This window comes from Hyalella azteca, unplaced genomic scaffold (genome assembly GCF_000764305.2).
Source record: "Hyalella azteca isolate HAZT.00-mixed unplaced genomic scaffold, Hazt_2.0.2 contig8032, whole genome shotgun sequence".
Taxonomy (NCBI): Eukaryota; Metazoa; Arthropoda; class Malacostraca; order Amphipoda; family Hyalellidae; genus Hyalella; species Hyalella azteca.
The window spans coordinates 114,580-134,389 of NW_025938138.1; the positions used below are offsets into that span (position 1 = coordinate 114,580).

The 19,810-nt window shown below is 43.6% G+C and overlaps 1 protein-coding gene across 1 annotated transcript in view; it reads left to right on the plus strand.

The window, feature by feature from the left end:
- The first annotated feature begins 12,283 nt into the window (after nt 1-12,283).
- LOC125178220 overlaps nt 12,284-19,810 on the plus strand; it is a 36,783-nt gene continuing 29,256 nt past the window's right edge. The window contains exons 1-2 of the mRNA XM_047881462.1: nt 12,284-12,337; nt 12,501-12,690. Coding sequence (XP_047737418.1) covers nt 12,284-12,337; nt 12,501-12,690 — 244 coding nt within the window. The remainder of the gene's footprint in view (nt 12,338-12,500; nt 12,691-19,810) is intronic.

Sequence of the window (19,810 nt, forward strand, 5' to 3'; positions counted from 1 at the left end):
CAGAGGCTTCGGGTGACCTAAGCGTGGAGGAATTCCATGCGGTTTTTTAAGATAAAATTTCTGCTGAGCGAGCAACGTCAGCCGATGCTCCGCCGGCAGCAATTGCCCCGTACCCGTTTGACTGCTTGCTCCAAGAATTCACTCGCGTTACAGCTGACGACGTCATCGCTGAAGTGCTCGCGCTGCCCAACAAGCGATGCCAGCGCTGCCAACGTCGTTACTTGAGGGGAATGTTGTAACCCTAGCACCATTTCTGGTCGAACTTTTCAACCGCTGCCTCACCGACGGTGTTGTTCCGAAGAACTTCGAATCAGCTTACATTACTCCTCTATTAAAAAAACAGACCTTAACGCATACGATCCCAAATAATGTCGAAAATCTTTGAACGCGTTGTGGCTAGACAGCTAAACCATCTTCAGCAGTCCGGTCTGAGGCCTCGTCTCCGGTCTGCATACCGTCATCTCCACGATGGAAACCGCTGTGATGAAGGTTCTTTCAGATGTTCTACGAGAAGTAGACCGCAGCGAAAATGTGGCACTCACTAGCTTTACTCTACCTGGCGGCCGCGTTAGACACGGTCGACCCCGCCACTTTGTTGCGTCGACTTGACGTATCGTTCGGCCTGCGCGGCACAGTGCTGCTGTGGTTCTAGTCCTATCTCGACAATCGCTTCCAATGCGTTTGACGCGGGAACACTCTTCTACGCCATTTTTGATCACTTATGGCGTACCACAGGATCAGCAGTTCTCGGCCCGATCCGCTTCCTGTTATATACTGTCGACGTATTGCCACGGTATTGCATATAATTGATTCACATAGTTTGAATCCGCATATTTTCGCCGAAGACACCCAAATTTATGACTACGGTGCACCGGCTAACGCCGCAGCGTTGCAGTATCGAAGATCTGCCTGCATGAAAGCTGTCTCAGACTGTATGCGCTCCAACAGGCTCCAGCTCAATACATCAAAAACCGACTTTATTTGGTTTGCGACTGATCGGCGCCAGCATCAGCTTTCAGCCAACCCTGTTCGCGTGGGCGACGAGTTAGTCATGCCTGCGCCCGCAGTTCGCAACCTGGGAATTCTGCTGGACTCTGAACTTTCAATGAACAAGCAGATTGCCATAGTCACCACCGCTTCCTTTGAAGCTCTGTGACGAATACGTAGTATCAGCCGATGTCTTTCGAGGCCGGTCTTTGAGGCCCTTGTGGTGGCACTCGTTCTAACCAGATTGGACTATGATAATGCCACACTTTATGGACTTCCGACCATGGCACTTGATAAACTGCAATCTGTAATGAACGATGCTGCTCGAATCGTGTGCAATGAGCATAAATTCGACCAAGTGAGTGATGTGACGCCGATATTGCGCGATCTCCACTGGCTGCGCATTCAGCAGCGCACGCAGTTCAAGGTCGCTCTTCTGACGTTCCGATGCCTTCACTGTCTGGGGCCTCCTCATCTCTGTAAGGCCTACAGCGCGTTTCGGATCTGCCGTCTAGAAGACGATTGCGCTCGTCATACCATCTACACGCCTATCTACCGTCGGCGACAGAGCTTCCCCGGTCGCCGCTGCTAGAACCTGGAACAGTCTGCCGGCTTCCGTAACTTCGGCTCCTTCGTTGCAAATGTTTCGTCGACGCCTAAAGACGGAACTATTGTAGAGCCTATGAATCTAGTGCTTAGTCATTTCATCCGTTCCCATTACTTCTTGTGTCTATTTATTTTTCGTATGCTATTAATCATATGCATGACGTGCCCTCGAAGTTCGTTTGAACCAGACGCCACGATAAATGCTTCGTGGAATAATAATAATAAACTGTGTCGTAACAAAGAAGCGATTTTGTAGTGATCTTGGCAGAATATTCTCGATTTCTAAATCCACTTGATGAAGAAAAAAATCAGAGTAACCAAGGTGTTGAATTTATAATTAAGAGTAGCATCCCGTAGGCCGTAGCAGTGTGCGAATTCTATGGGTTACGTGCAAGGATTTGTGTGTGTTATGCAGTAACTGCATAAGGAGTCACCGTAGAACAAGCCGACATCTACGCCTTGCCGCGTCTGTGCTCTAATTAACTTTAATCTAGTATAGAATAGAAATGTCGGCATTGAAGAAATAGGCCCATGGCCTGTTGCCGATTCTTGTACTTTTCGAAACTTATTCGACAAGGGATCCGGCCTTTTGAACCCGATCTTTCCATGACTGACGATTGATTGAGATAGCTGGTGGACTAATTGCAATGTCCGTAAGGTGCTAGGCATTTTAAGACCGAAGATACGCTCCTGCATTGCTTCGTCTAGTCTATTCTTGAAGGCTTTTATAATCGGAGCGTCAACAATGCTATTGCTATCAGGGAGGCTGTGAATCCGATGTTCCACATTTGGTGACTAGAAGCGAGAAGAAATGTCGCAGGGATGTGTCATTGTTTCTGAACGCAGATTTTATTTGAACCTCGGCACGTAAGATCATTAGATATGGGGCTCGACCAGGATGTAAAATTCATGCATCCATTGGATTAGAGTAATTGTTGATTGCCTTTTGTATCAAGATTGCATTCGGAAAAGTTAGTTGGGTAAATCTATAACTAGGTGGGTACAAGGTAAAATGATCGTGCCGAGTGTTTCGATTCAAGTAATGGAGGAATTGGATCTTAAAACTCGTAGTTGGTGAGGAACTAAGGATTATCTGATAAAGCACTACTTAACCTAGCTAGTAAGAAAGGAGCAGATGCGATAGAAGGGGAGAAGGAAAAATACCGCGAGAGAAAGGGAGCAACACCACTGTTGAATTGGTTCTTTCTGCGAACAAAATGGTCAGATCCTGTTGCGATGTCGGCATTGCATAACGGATTTGCATCGTCGAGGGTCATTTCATTAATTGTAACCTTACCTGCTGATATTACGTACGAAGAGATGAAGAAAAAAATTGTAAAGTTTTGGCTCTATGGCGTATGACTACCAAATATATTTCAGAAACACGAAGCAGGGCAAAGAAAATTTCCGTCAATATATCCTGAGAGTGTCGAACACTAATGTCCATTCGTTGGTATCAAGTGAGTGAAATAGAACAAAGTTTCAATTGTATTAGAGAACTATTGCTGAAGGATCTCATTATTAGGGCAGTAGAAAGCGTAGACTAATTATAGATCACAGTCTGAAAAGATAATTACGGTAGCAGACAATTTTTAAGCCATCCATCCTTATGCTAAGTGCGGTTATGTTAATGACAAGGGAACAGTTTATAATGTCTCATCGCGAGCATCATGCTAATGATAGAAAATGCTACAATTGTTCCATTCCTGGTAATATTGCTAAAAACTGCCGCAAGTTGAATACTAGCATAGACAACATGTATATTGTCAGCGTTACCTACCCACTTTGTCATTAGTCTCTTACGTCACCTTCTGTGATGTCACTGTGGTGGGTCTCACTCTATATAAAGCGCTTCAAACTCACCAGTGTCACCACCACTCAGTCATTGCCAAAGCTTCGTAGCTGCAGCCCGTCCGCAGCGTCCACTACGTCTATTCTATCGACTCTGGCACTCGCTACCAACTCGCTTGTCGTAAACTTCGCCTTCTTATTTGCTTGTATAAAGCTTCATCGTACCTTATCCTGTAATCCAATCTACTAATATTTACTACCAATGAAGTGCCCGTCTCATCATTTATTCATGCGATATTAGATATTGGAGAATTAATTGGAACCCAGACCCTCGGTAAAAAATTATATTAATTAGCGATACAATTTAATTGATTTTTCAAACTAAGGTTGTCACTGAACCGACAACATGACGATATACAATAAGGACAATATGAAAGTATCAATTTATTTTTTTATAACTGAGCTTCAACCGAACTCAGACATTTATATTTAAAACTCAGCCTAAATGTTGCTCGAACAAAACGTGAATATTCAATGTTCGTCAAAATTAGTCTTGAGAGAGAGGTGGGGCAGAGGTTGGGTTGTTTGGAACATGCATGACGGTTGAGGTGCAAGGTGTGGAAGCGAGCTGAGATACTATGGGAGTTGTAACCATAAAGATCCGTGTGGTGCTAACGCCACCCGGAAAGCTGAACGTGCTTGCTGCTGGATTCAGGAACGAAAACAGAGGTATATCAACAGGGGGCCAGTTAACGAGACCAGCACCACGAATGAGACCACTGGAGGAGCACCGGCTCCTTCAATGTCACAGGCTGGCCCGCTAGACCGGCTTCTAGCAGATTTTCGTCGAACATGCTGGGCTGGTCGCTGGATTCGCTGTACAAGTCGCAATCCAAACATCTCTCGAGTCCGGATCTCACTGACTCAGCTGCCATAGGCTTTATAACGGTGCCCGTAATCACGCAATTGGCACTTCGGTGTTCATGTTTGGCCCTTCAAGCCAGGATGCGTCTTGCTTGCTCCTCTTTAAAGCTTCTTAGGTTGTTCCTGTTGCGGCTGTTGGTGTTGCTGTAGCTCTTGATGGTCGGGCATACCAGGTGCAAGCATTGTCAGTCATACCGTTATTTTTTCCAATTTGGTTCAGCGGTCTTACTAGGCTCACAAACTACAACTACAGTCAGACCGGCACAATTTGTCCAGTGCGAAATTGCCTCCCGAAACCAAGCGCAGTTCGGGCCGATGCACGTCTTGCCTTCCAGGCAAGTCTTGTGTGGGACTAGAGCACAAAACGATCTTTACTGTCTAGCAATCGCGCTGGTTGCACTGAAACATTAGAAGAACGTTACCGACCTAAATCGCTGAGACAAGGCTCGAGCACGCCGAATTCGAATGTTTGCAGCTGAAATGCTTGCAAATTTTTGTGCGTGGAAAGATCAAGAGAAATCTTCAAAGTTTATGGCCCGGCTCCACAAACACGTGATACACTAGTGACTAGACGTATACTTAGGAAGGAATGCCTGCTACTTTTACCCTATAGGGACCGAAAAGGTACATTAGGCATATCTACCCTAAAATCACGGTAGGGGCTCTGATTCAGCTTAAAGGTTCCCAAGCTTACTATACGGCAATTGATGCACGTTTTCTAAAGTTCTTTTAATCTCACAGACTTAAAGCTCTTTTGTGTAAAGTCAGTGATTTTCTTAACCGCAGAAAAGGAGTGAGGAATCTAACATTCGCGTCGCACCTCGGCGTATCTAACACAAAAGTGACGTTGACACTTCTGCTGTCCCTGCCTAGTAATGACCACTGGCTCAGGGATTGTCGACTGAGTTGGCCACCTGCGCTGCTCTGGCGCACGGCGACGTCAAAGCCGTGACCTCGCTGAGGACGGTGTACAAACTTGCGTTTCTGTGGCGCTATGTACGTCTCTAATAATTTTCTGTGGCAATGCACCATTTTTTGGACAACACCATAGGATAATCGTAGCTGCTGATCCACCTTTTGAATTTACTTTCAACTCTTTATGGAGTCCGTGCTCATCTTTGAAGACGTTGATCATCGAAACGACGTTCGGCATGCTCCTCGGTGCTTTGTTCTTTTGAACTAAAGTACGCGAACACGTCTGGAAAGTTTTTCCGATGATCAGTCATTATGGTGGATCTATGAGCCGCGACTGACAATTTAGCACTCGTGCGAGGCTTCAAAATGCTGAAACTTTACCGGGTCTCTTGCGATCAGCGCTGCCTTCAAATTATCTGCAAATGTTAATACAAACTTCATCGTGTTCACGAGGGTTTTGAAAGACTAACCCGAATCCACAGCGAGTAACGGCTCGCTGCACGAGTCGCCGGTAACCGTTAGTTGTAAGTGCAGGCGTGATTTAAGGGTGAGGAACAATTATTTTTGGCATCTCGTTGGCTAGGTCAATGCCTCCAAGTTTGGTCAACTGAAATAATTTGACTTGTTTTCGGAATTTTCTGCTCCCACACCGAACAGAAAACAATTTTCGAAATTTGCGCAAGACGGTTTTTCACGAAGCTTGAACGCTTTAAGCTGTCCAATTTAGTGATATGTAGATTCAACCAGCTCAAACAGACAAAGCTATCTGAATAAAGTTTAACAGCTCTAATTTTGATAGGAACAACACAGGTCTCGCCTGCTAATTCCTCGGAGGCATTTGAGAGGGTCGCGGTGCCCAATGAGATCGCCTGTAATTCTAGACACGGTAGTCGTCTGGTTTAATTTTTTGCTGATTAGGTGTCATTACGTTTGCCCACGTATCTTGCGATGGAGATTTGAGTATTTGCGGTGATCTGATTGGCAATATTGACCCATCCGAGCAGCATGTCAGGGTTCAATTTGCAATCCCAATAAAGCACAGTGTCACACGGTAATTGATGCCCAAATAATCTTGTACGATTCAACGTGGGACCATTGAAATTGAACCTCAAAATTTGATGCGCTTGAGGAATGTAGTTGTCGCTTAGTGGTGGCCGCCGCGTTCAACTGAAGTTTAGGGGCAGTAATGCAACCAGTTGAGCGGTTCCATTGGAGGCCAAGCATATTCACTGTAACTTGAGTCTGAATTTGAGACTTCTCGTCAACGATTTCCTGGACGCCAGGATCGTTAATAGTAAATTGTTGCAGAGTGAATCAATAAGGGGAGAAAATTGAAGGAATGACCAACATTTTATTCAGCTCTGCTGAGCTGTTGTAAGCGATGGCACCATAATCCATGTACATCAACTCGTAAACACCGCGCTTCATGTCAATGAGTGCATCATCGTCTAGAATTAGAATTTTATGCAGGGCAAGCATGAGCAATGTTGGGGAACATTTCAATACAAATGGGGGCCTCTTACATTTATAGTCTACCATGCACGGAGAAACCGTCTCGTTCAGCGTTAACGTACCACAAGAAGCATAATCTATTTTGATCGTAGGAGGCAAGCGCTATTTGAGGAAAGGCCTTAACTAAATCAAAACAAAGACATTTTCATCAAATCGTAGAATCAACAGGCGGGCACCAATTTTCCTGTTAAGAGCATGGTCTGGCAAACTTGCACTGGTTGTGGTTAAGCGCCAAAAGCCCACTATGCGACTGCCCACATAAATTAGTCAAATAAACTACTGGGCATTTCGTTGAATATTTGTCAGGTCCAAATACTGGCATGTGAGCGAAAAATCTCACTGACGGATTTTCTTCCAAAAATGCGTTCACAACGTTAACTCTCAATGATAACCCAAACGCTCCTGTTCTTGGATATTATCATTTGCCATGGACAGGGTGTTTTTTTTTCGCAAACTTCTAAGATTACTACCAAGAATTTGCTGGGCTAGTTTCAAATTATGACCAAGATGGGCTTGAATATGAGGTCTCGAAGTAGTAGGTGCCCGCTCAATACCCATCACTAGGCGCTTTAGACGTTGATCGAGTCCGATTTGTTCAAACACAGTGCTAATCTCATTTTCATATTGAAAGTAATATGTGAAGCACCATCTCTTGGCTCGGTGATGCGGCATATTTCCTGAAGATTTCTGCACAACTCCTATCTTATTGAGGGCCACTTGGTCATTCCACAAAATTGGCATAGTTATTCGCCCACTGTCGTCTGGAGTGCTGTTCGAAATGATTCTCTCTACCGACGCATTTTAAAGCCCGCCCGATTCCCCGTCTCTACATCTGCGCTCTCTAAAATTCCCGAACACAATACGTCTAGCGCTTGCACAATCGGCTTTTCGAGTTCTGACTCGATCGTAACGCTATTCAGCGACACCTTCCTGGTGCACCAATTAAATTTGAGAATCGATCCCTCTAGTAAACCGCTGGATGTTTCATCGCCAGAAACATCCGCGGGTGTAGTCACTTGCCTAGAAGAGGTTAGCGCCGGACTGTTATGATCACCATGAAACATGGGTAACGCACCAGAATTCCGCAAATTCTGGTCAATCAAACCAATGTGCAGAACGGCGCAAGCTGAATCAAGGTATACCGATCGACTATGCTTACCATAAGCGACGGTTTTGCACGGTAGGCAGTGACTGGCGCCAGCGCCTAGAATCAAGTCAATGTTTGAAATTTGGTCTCTGCCACCAATCAAATAATCATCGCCCAGCGTATAATATTCATCAACGAAATTATGAACAGTAGGAAGTTCTGGCAGAACGACGGCTTCCAACGCGTGAAGTTTCGAGGCAAAAAAAAATTTCATTTCTACCAGTTAAGTATCTACACTCCCTGACGAATTAAAACCGTTAATGGTCAGGGGAAAATCCTCTTCAGAGCCCTGGGCTTTTCTCCATCAGCTACATTACATGAAATGAAGTTAGTTTAATGACACCCAGAATCTTCAGGTCCGCGTATCTCACGACCATTGTTCAGCCAAGCCGAAAATGTTGGCAGAATCACCGCATCTCCAAATCGCAGGTGCAGAATTTGTGAATGCACTAGAGCCGCGCAACTAATTTTTTCATTTTGTTTAGCCGAGGGCTGCGACGCAGATAGCCCGGACGCAGTCTTTGCACTAGGGAGTACACTCCTAATACGCTTCGCATAGAGGAAAGTAAAATGCTGGCCTGCACAGTGCTTGCATGAACGTTTGAATGCAGCTGCTTTATTTGTGACTCGCTGAACTTGGCTCAACTAATGCCTGTATAAAATGTGCGAATCCAAGTTCAGCGATATTAGGTATTTGAACATGGGGTGTGAAGACTCCTTACCATGCTTGGAGTACAAGATGCAATTATATATTGTAGGTGGTGGTCGGCGCTTGTTTGACGGGCTTTGGTCTACCCCAAACGTCTACCGCCGAGCTCGCAGTTATATCCTGTAAAGAAGAGAAGACTAATTGCTATTGGTGATGGTGATAAAGTGTTGCTTCATAGATTCATTCATTCCGCTCCAGATGAATTACTGAAGAATCATTTCCGAATCTATTTGCAGTGTCTTAGAGACATCCATAATAACTCATCTCCCTAATAAAGGCATATGGATCTCCGCCATCCTTCAGCTTGAGAATCTTTCGATTATCTCGTACTTCTGGGTAAGAAGGGATGCAAAAGCTTAAGTGAGGAGATCCTTGGCTGCATCATATGACTGGTTGGCCTCTTCGAGAGATTGAATTAGAGTTGAAACTTCCCCGCTGACCTGATTCCCCAGAAAGACAAATTTTTCATAGTTTGACAACGTATACTTGTTCATTAAATTCCCAAATTTGGCAAAAAAAGTCTTCAGAGGATCTCATCTTTAGAATGGCGGTAAGTCGGGAGAGTAAATTGAGGTAACCTTAGCTGGTTGCTTACGCGGTTAATTTCACAAAATTGCTCATGGCCAGATGCGGAAGTTGTAACCTGCAGCCTGCCCTCTAAAAGCCTTACGGCAGCAATTAGCTTTGAATCGTAAGCATCGTAATCTTCCAACTCTGTCCAGCACCCCTTTGTCTTTTTCGTAAATCCACAAGCCCGTGGATACATTCTCATTGGCTAAATCGAGTTTCAAACGCAGGTCCTGCAAATCATCAACCTCTTTCCTTATTTCTTGTCTAGAAAAATTATTGAGGTTGGAGTCAACTGTGCTGCGCAGTTAATGTCGCTTTAGAATAAATTGAAGACTGCACAGCAGACCACTAAGAAAATCAAGCACCTAACGAATTTGATATTTAATCAATAAGAAGAAATGTCCAGTCAACATCCGCAAGCCGCCAGAGAGTGAGATGTTAGTTACCAAATCATGAAGATGACTTTGTGCAGATGCACCTGCCACATATTAAAGTGCTTCCTTAAGAGGAGAAGGGACTTGCGAGCAGCTACTTATTCTTTCTATTCTAAACAAATTTTCCATCTATAAAAATCCCAAAAGCTAAGTAAACGTTGGTTGAGCATCAACTAACTAGCAGCCTGTGTGGGCCTCTCTGATGCTGGCCACAGTATAAGCACTTAGAAAAAGTGAATTAGTCACTGTCTGTCGTATCAAATTGCTCTTCACCTGTCTTCGCGCTGGCGCTTGTACGCATGCCTGAGCTGCACGAGTTGCTGCTCCACGGACGAGCTTCTGCTTCTTCTCTGTGTCAGCATCTGTTATGGACAGTACAGCAGCCATTTGCTGCATATTCAAAAATATTAACATGATACAAATCTATGATATTACAACAATGTGTCAATGATGTTATAAGTTATAACAATATGAATACCATTCATCATTTTCATGTGAAAATTCGTAGGGTGAAGGGGAGCTTACAATTTTCAAATTAGAAGGGTTGCCAAGAATTAGTAGTAGGGTTATAATATAGTTTTTATAATCTGAAGACGTAGGTATATCCAAACAAAACACGTTATCTGGTAAACATAATCTATAAACGTCAATGCTATACAAGAATATTTAATTTGAAGTGTTTACCTCTATTTTTTTGTTCCAGCTCTTGAATTTTGTGCAGCATGTACTGCAGCATTTGCTGATGAGGCTTCACATGTTGAGGTAGTTGCTGGTTCTCTGTATTTTGTTGTTGCTGTTGATTTTGCAACAATTTTGTAATTTCTCCCCAAGGCTCTGCGGAGACAAAGAGCACTTACTATTTGCTAACCATTGGGCCATTTTTTTAAATAAAAACTTCTGAGCCATTCTTTAGGAATTTAAAAGCAAAGAAAACGCCAAGCAAATTCACCACATCGATATTGAAAACGTTTCGGAGTCCAGCTCCATCATCAGTTCAACAAACTATAAATGAATACAATCATTTTATAAGTCAAAATTGTAAGTCAGACAGAAAACCTAAAAGAGACCGAACATTGAATCGAAAAACGGGGACTGGCGGGACACAGACTGACTCTGTGAACTTGCGATATAAGCAGACTGATATTTAATATAAGTAGCTATTCTTTACTTACGCATTGTGGTGCCAATCCAGGACCAGGATCTATATAATTGAACTTATATCTACGAGTCTGGAAAGAGAAAAGCAAAAGTGAGTGTGTATAATCTAATCTAGTCACACAAATAATAATTGGCAAAACCAGTAGAGCATATCAAAGCATAGCAACAACCAGTTACCCTCCCTTCTCGAAATTACTTAACCCTTCAACGATGAAATTTTTTAAATCTAGTAAATTTTTACGAGACCCGACATCAAAGGCCACTGAATGATCCATTTAGTCGTTTGCGCGCAACTGGCAGGCGTTTATACGATTACTACGATTATGTATACGATTACTACCGATACTCGTCGACCTAATTTTTTAACCAGCGGTTGCTAAAGATTGTCTCTATACAGAAAGAATAGTATGTATAGGCAATGTCAAATATCATTTTATACATTAAATATTGCCTATTACGTCTAATGCTGCCGTTTACGATGCTTCAAGTCTATTTTGTACGTAGGGTAAATCCGCTACTGCGCCTCTGGAGCGTAAGGCTCTGATTGGCGTAGATTGTTGCAATCCTGGCAGATCAGTTAAAATGTCTGAAGTTGAACCGCAAAACAGCGCTTCCGCAACCACAGTCGCACTTCCGGTACTCATTCTTCGTAATGTCTCAGAAAGTATCTCTTGACTTCGTAGTCTTCTCCGCTATAAATCTCCGCGATTCTCTCACCATATCTTAACGCTGTGCATGCCGTGGAAACAGGTGTTTTGGCTGACCATGACCGATCCGGGCTAGTCACGGTCGCGTGAAACTTCGGCTCGGCTGACACCGCACCAACCACCTAGGACTGAACCACATCACCCCCGAGCACACCTTCAGCTACTAAATAATTCGTGCCCAAACCACATGCCACAGCTAGGCGTGCGCGTGCCAGTCTGTTCACCTACTTCATAACAAAGTTCTGTACGACATGAGGGACTGCATTGCTGTGACCGCGATGCATATAGTTGTGGTCAAGGGACGCAGCTCGTCTCGCTGAACTATACGTGTCGGGCTGGTATTGGAAATACACATCCCTGTTTGTGTCAGTGATTTTTACCTCGCTGGGCCATACATGGTACCCCGGGTGGCGACCGTGATAGGAGTGATTTCACGGTAGACTTTTGAAATGGCTCAGTATAGATCACCGGCGCCTCTCAATTTTAGGCGAGGGTGCACAAGTTGCAAGTCTCAAGTACTGTGCGGGAACTGAGGCAGAGGACATATTTCACACTTTCGAACTCGGTGAAACAGACGGTAGAAAATTAGAGATAATGTAGAAGTATGACGATTATTTTAAACCCAAGGTAAACATAATTCGACCAAGACGAATATATTAGCGGAGAGTACAACAGCAGAATGAGAATGAGGAATCTCACCTCTGTGCACTCTACCGTTTTTTTTCTCGGGATTGTGATTTTAGCAGCAGCGCTAGAGAATACGCGACCAGTTTGTTGAGATGAAAAGTTGACAAAGAAGTTGGAGCATCTCTAATTGAGTAATATGCAAAATTTCACCTTGGATTTGGTTATAGAGTTCACCAGATCATACGGCAACGTGAGAGAGGGACGTCGGGCAGAGGAGCGGAAAAGCATCGATGCGGTCAATGTGCGGCATCAACCCCAAAACATTAGATGTGCGCCAACGAGGGAATCGAGGGTTAGCGATTTAGGGGACTTCCTTGCACCAACTGTCGTGAGCATGATCCCAACATGTCCAGCGGCAGGAAGAAGATGCTACAAATGTGGGAGAGACAAGCACTTTAGCAGAGCGTGTCGAAGCGGGAGCTCTGGGGCCAGGTCTTTCCAGGCGCCTGCCGCCTGCACGTAGAGGAATCAACGAAATCATCGACGTCGACGCACGTACGGACTCCAGGGACGAAGACAAAACCGAACCAACTTACTTTATAGGTGAATGTGGGGTTGAGGGTAATTCTAAAGGGGTAATAGATCATAAATTGAATAAGAATGAAACCTTCCCATTCAAAGTAGACACAGGTACCGATGTGGGCATCCTGAATTTCGAGTCTTTTATCAATAAGACTAATCCACCTTGTCCAAGGCCCTCTGATAAGAAGTTAATTACTCCTAATGTGGAATTGGTTGTTTTAGGTAAAGTGACTTGACGAACGTTTTATGAAGGTGCCAATTGCACAGAGACAATATTTTGACTTCTAAACATTGTTCGTCGAATCTTTTGAGCAGAAAAGCCTCCTGTACGTTAGGAGTTGTACAATTTATCGATGATGTCACCGTTGACGATTTGTTGTTTGGGTTCGGGGTTTGGCGCACGGAGCCTGTAAAGTTTCACTTGAAGCCCAGGTTCGATCCTGTGAAGTTGCACTTTGCTCGTCGTGTTGCTGTGCCTTCGAGACCACTGCTGCGGCCGAGCTTGATAGAATGCAAAGGGAAGGTGTGATTGAATCTGTCTCGAGTCCAACCAACTGGGTAAGCGCCGTTTTTCCAGTTGTCACTAGTTTAAAATCTGGGAAGAAGAAAGCAAGGATTTACGTGGAAAGGAACAGATCTCTTATGAGAGAAACCTTTCAAAATCCAACATTCAACGAACTATCATACTATTTTTCTGGAGCTAGTTGCTTTTCAAAGCTCGGTGCTGCGTCTGGGATCTTCAAAATTCAGATTTGTGAAGTATCACGTGCTCTCACGACGTTCATAACCCCTTTCGGTCGCTGTCAATTTAAGCGTTTGCCAATGGGAATCAGCCTTGCCCCCGAAGTTCACCAGCAGAGAAACTTAGCATGTTATTGGAGGGAGTAGAGGGCAATGTTGTGTATATGGATGATGTGATCGTGTTTTGGAGAGGTAAAGAGAATCATGATAGAGCGCTGAGGGAGGTATTACGTAGAATAAAGAACTGTGGGTCGAAGTTGAATAGGGATAAATTTATTTGCAATGTGCCTAAAGTGGGGCATGTTGTCAGAGCGCAGGGCATTGAAGTATGCCCTGAGAAAGTAAAGCTTTGGATGACCTGAGTGCTCCTCAGAACGTGATTGAAACCAGGAGGTGCTTGGTAATACTAAATTTTCTCACAAAGTTTGTTCCCGATGCGCAAAGTACGGAATACCATTGCACGAACGTTTAAAGAAAGACTCGTGTTGGGCTTGGGATATTCAACAGGAAGCTGCCTTTCGTAAGATTACGAGTGTTCTTCGAAACGAACCAGCCCTTGCTTATTTTGACCCGGAATTGCCGAAATTCGTCTCAGCAAGTGCTAGTTGATTCGGTCTTTGTGGTATCCTCTTGCGAAGACATTGTTAGTGTTTGAGACCAGTCAATGTGTCTGAGACCTGTCTGAGACGCTTACTTGGATTGCTCTAATGAATTGTAGAAACACGCCTTTGTACACTACCGGCTGTTCCCCCGCCTAGCTGCTGCAGGGGCGCAGATTACACACTAGGCTGCGTGTGTTGTCATGTGCACTCCTGCCTCGCTGGCCAGACATTGATAGGGTCAGAAGGGTGGCCGCCAAGGATAAACTGAAGTCAACAGAAAACTTTAATAAACGTAATGGTGCTAGTCCTCTGCCAAAACTGAGACCACGTAAAAAAATTTCGAGTCAGATTACCGCACGATAAAGAGTGGAGTGATATTACACGATTACAGCGCTGCAAAGGAGCTCGTCGTACCTGGTTCGCAACAGAAAGTTTCTGCAAGCTATACCTGACCCAGTTGTACCATCAGCAAATATGGCGCAGGATGTTTGGCCCTGTGCTGCCTCTGAGGTTAAGGACGCCGGTGGCCGGGGCAGCTGAAACTGCTGGAGCGCCACATGTGTTGACTAGTGGTGTCGAGGAGCGCTGTGCGGACCGACCTGACGTTGTTGGAGCGCCGCTGCAGGGCGACTCCCCACAATGTCTAATATCGAATAAAAAGCCTGTGTATCATTCGAGATATGGTCGGGTAGTTAAGCCAGTGGATAGGTTGTGCTATTGATATTCTAATCATGACGACATTGTTTAACTTATAAAAAATATATATCCTTCAGAAATCTGAGCATTGAACGACGGTAGCATTGTGCGTGTTGGTGTTGGCATTATTTATTTCATTAGTTGATAGTATTTATGTAGGTGGTAAATATTTCTTAAATCCATAAGGGCCTCTTGTGAAAAGGTGGAGATGTACACCGGAGTGACTAAAACATAAAGGACTACATTGCTGTGACCGCGCTGCATAGTTGTGGTCAAGGGACACAGCTCGTCCCGCTGCCTCTTATGGGAGCGCAGCCGTGCACCACCAATTTTGTGCACCAATAAGCCCTGAATCGAACGCCTTGGATCTCTCCGGACCTACACCAGTCAGCCGTGCACCACTCGGCTTTGTCCTCTTCCGGCCTTGACCACCACCTGCCGTGCACCACCAGGCTGCGGATCGAATATGACTTCCAGGCATCGTTAAATTACGTAATTTTACGTTCATCGCATCTAAGGTTAGGTTTCAGATAGCATAGTTCTGTTCCAAAATTTATCGTCCTTCGACAAGTGGCCGTTCGACCGAGGGCTGGTTCGACCCACGGCCTAGATACTGTCTCTTATACACATCTAGATGTGTATAAGAGACAGGTTTTAGTGTTGGCAACACCCCCCGAAACATCTCCTCAGTCTCGAGCTCTTCCTCTCTCGAATGGTTCAGTATGATCAGTTCACACTTCCCCTGGTTTACCTTCAGCCCTACGGCTCTAAAGTCCTCAACGAGTTTTTGTACTGCCCGGAGAACCGTCTCTGGTTTACCGCCCAAAGATCCATCATCCAAATACCAAACGTTAAACTCAGTGTTCACCCGGCGTACCACCTCGTCAATTCCTAAAGAGAATAAAGCAGGGCCAAAAAGATCGCCTTGCTGTATGCCGGTCGCGGATACCAAACTCGACCCTCCAAAGAATAGAGGGGACGGTTCCGAATATGCTTGGCACAGCATTCTATAAATTCCCTGCGCTTTCGCCCGCGCAGCAGCAAGGATATATATGTGGTATATGTGCCTAAATCTGGTATTTTCTGACTTATTGCAAATTTACTGCATTAAATTCCACCTCTGAAGGTTGAACTTCATCCAGCGTAGGCGTCGATAATATAGATTACCTTCAGAGCGGTGCGACTAGAGGTTTCCCGCCATTTTTGGAACCGCGAGTGTACCGCTTGATGAAATAACCTCAATCTAATTGTTAACATTTAACAAAAGTGCTTAGTGCAATATAAGCACGAGAGTGATGATCCTTGATTGATTACTGATCAGTGATGATATGGCCAGTAAGGTTGTCGAACGGATCTCTGCGACGCAAGCTCCACCATTTTTGTTTGGCAGTTTTGAATTCTAGAGTGCCACTTGAATTCTGGGGTGCCATTCAATATTTCACTGATTTTGAAAATCATCATCCATTCATAGAACTGGCTGCCTTCTGCAGCACTTAGTCTACTTTGACCTGTCTCCAATGCATTCGTGGAGCGAGTGTTTTCACAAGTCACCTATGTGAAAAACAAGCAACAAATAAAATTTCAAATAAGGTACTGGAGGCCGCTATTCGGACCAAAAGCTATCTGCTCAACCGCAACAAGTGATCACACCCGAAATATTGGTAAATGCAATATGCAAGCTTGTACGAAAATGAGCAAAAGGAAGATGACCTGTTACCGTGGCTTGCTCATGTTGAGCGAAGAGGAAGAAGTGCCACACTGCGATAAAAAAGGAAAAAGTGTCAATGTAATCAAACACAGGAAAAGAAAAGTGTCAAAATGTTCCAAACAGAGGAAAAAAATATAACGTGTTCAATTTGGCTAATTATCGTCAAGCCTGATAAATGCACAGTAAATAAGATAAAAGTTGTCTCTGTTTCTAACCAACGTTTCTGACGAATAGTTTCAGTAAATTTGGAGGTAATTTGTTTTTGAACAATAGAATTTCTGGTATTTTGAGCTAGGCAAAGTGGTATTCTCGCCAAGAAAAAACTGGCAACACTGGTCTGCCATGACAGGCCTCAGAACCCGTGGCCCCACCTAGAGGACTTCTTTGTCTTTGAGTCAGTGGATTAGAAGAAAGCCAACCTCTCATCCAGGGGCAACAATCATCAACTCGAGGAGATGAAGGGCAAGCCAGAGTAAAAGCAGAGTGGAACCCTGCTTTTACCTTTGTGTTTTTATTTCTCAATGCTTCTTATGCGTTTAATACTATATTATTCGTTTTATAACTGCATGTTGTATGTCAAATAGTGCTTAATTTCATTTGTAAATATAATTATTTATGTACATCTTAATCATCGTTTGATTTTGGCATGCTACACTTTTTTGGACGCTTCTTGTCAATGCTACAACATATTAAAAGTTCAGCTCTCTAGGTCTGTTTTTCTGAATTTTCGAGCCCCCACCCCCCAAGTAAGTAAGCCAAAGTTATAATGTTATTGATATACTAAAAGTTAGCAGTAAAGTCAGTTAAATTTTTTGGCGATTCATCGGTTTAGCGTTATAAAAGCTAATTTATCAGTTAGTGGATTAACGGTTATCGAAGCTAACTTTTCGGTTATGTGCCCACCAGTAGTACTCGTGTTGTCGCATCGTCGTAAAGATTGGCGGCTGACCCGGCTGATAGTTCGATTGGATCGTAGATTTATATTGAAACACTTAAGGAAATATTTTTCTGCGTGCAAATTACCCTTAAAATGAAGCAATGTAAATGTAAGATGTGCGAATGATCAGAAAAAATTATTTGGTTTCTGCAGATGGACAACAATGGTTTTCATCAAAAACTATTAGGATTAATTTAAAATATCGGCTTAATTTAACAACTGTTTGGGAATCATGTTTTGTCAATTTATGTAATCGACGAATTTATATATATATTGTTGACAGAAATAAAATTATTTGGACAGATAATAAAATTGTTTGTTACCCCGAGTTACCCTGAAACTGAAAAGCACCCCGAAACGCACATTTTAGTTTATATATGGAGAAATCTAAACAATTTTCAAAATATGATGAATACATTAAAATTTTGACAACCCACGTAGGCAGTTTTATATGAAATTTGAATTCGTTCTGTGATCTATTCCTAAAGATATGACACAATACTGAAAAAAGTTTAATTGAAAGATATTAATATACTATTTTTTCTCGAAACAACTCCTATATCAAAATGTTCGTTATGAATCAGAAAACACATATGAAAAAGTTTTAGAATTTTTGCAAGTCGTTCAGCAAAGATATAGACAGAAAAGTGTAAACTTTTCCAATTGAAGTTCATTAAAAAAAATATTTAACGATTTTTTTCCGGGACATGTTATATATCAAAATGTTCTTCGTAACACAGAGCATGGGAGAAAAATAGTTTGAACTAAATTGTGATGTTGAAACCGTAGATTTGAGCCCAAGAAGGTAATTTTTTCGAAAAACTCGTTTCAGCCCTTTTTTATAATGAAAAAAAATATTAAAACCCATAGGCTCGAGACAAACTATATACAAAACTGTAAACCAAATGGTTGCCGATACCATTTATTATTCCTCCTCAATTCATGCCGACATAACCTTTTGGTGACTGTGGTAAGAGAAAGGATTGAAAGTTAAAAGTTATGTTGCTACATGTAAGTACTACCAAAAGTTGATATTTAGTGTTGTCAATTCACTCTACAAATCTTGCAAGTGTCAGTATTGTTCAGATTCAAACCGATTCTGCAATGTGTTTATATCCTATGAACTCTGTTACCGTACATTTGACATTTTTGTCTAGCCATGTAAGTCCATGTAAGTCACGGGTCTTCGATCAATTTTGTTTATACTCTCTTCTTGTTTATGTACTGAATGAATACTTCTGATTTTTTCATTCATCTTGTAATGATCAAACCAAGTGGGGTATTTCTAGTTAATGTTAGTAATATTCGCATTCGGCGTCATAATCCGAATCCATTAGTCAGTCATCAGCCACTCTTATCTGGCAGCCAGCGCCATAGGTTAGTAGCATAATGTGTGATCTTGTTGGGAAATCTTAATTTGCCAAACCCATATTCATTAAATTCTGCCCAACGTTTGAAACATTTAAGGGGCCATGCTGATGCTGATTTCTCTTGTGTCTATTCCAGTTCCGGTTGGGGAGACTATCCGGTACACCCGAGTTAAGAGCAAGACTACCACAGCAGTGTTCCCGTCACTCGTCAGTACGTATATAAGACCTGTTGAACCGCCCAGTCGTACCTGTCGTCTATGCTTCATCCGTTAGTCGTCTGTGCTTCATCCGTCAGTTCTATACCGTCAGTCGTCTGTGCTTCATCCGTCAGTCGTCTGTGCTTCATCCGCCAGTCGTCTGTGACTCTACCGTCAGTCGTCTGTGACTACCGTCAGTTATCTGTGACTCTACCATCAGTCGTCTGTGACTCTACCGTCAGTCGCCTATGACTACCGTCAATCGTCTGTGACTCTTTCGTCAGTCGTCTGTAACTCTACCGTCAGTCGTCTGTGACTCTACCGTCAATCGTCTGTGACTCTTTCGTCAGTCGTCTGTAACTCTACCGTCCGTCGTCTGTGCCTCATCCGCCAGTCGTTTGTGACACTACCGTCAGTCGTCTGTGACTCTACCGTCTGTCGTCTGTGACTCTACCGTCAGTCGTCTGTGACTCCACCGTCAGTTGTCTGTAACTCTACCGTCTGTCGTCTTTGACTCTACCGTCAGTCGTCTGTGACTCTACCGTCAGTCGTCTGTGACTTTCGTCAGTCGTCTGTAACTCTACCGTCCGTCGTCTGTGCCTCATCCGCCAGTCGTCTATGCTTCATCCGTCAGTCGTTTGTGACACTACCGTCTGTCGTCTGTGACTCTACCGTCTGTCGTCTGTGACTCCACCGTCAGTTGTCTGTAACTCTACCGTCTGTCGTCTGTGACTCTACCGTTAGTCGTTTGTGACTCTACCGTCTGTCGTCTGTGACTCTACCGTTAGTCGTTTGTGACTCTACCGTCAGTCGTCTGTGACTCTACCGTCAGTCGTCTGTGACTCTACCGTCGGCCATATGTAATCCTTCAAAGTACCTTGCTTTATTCC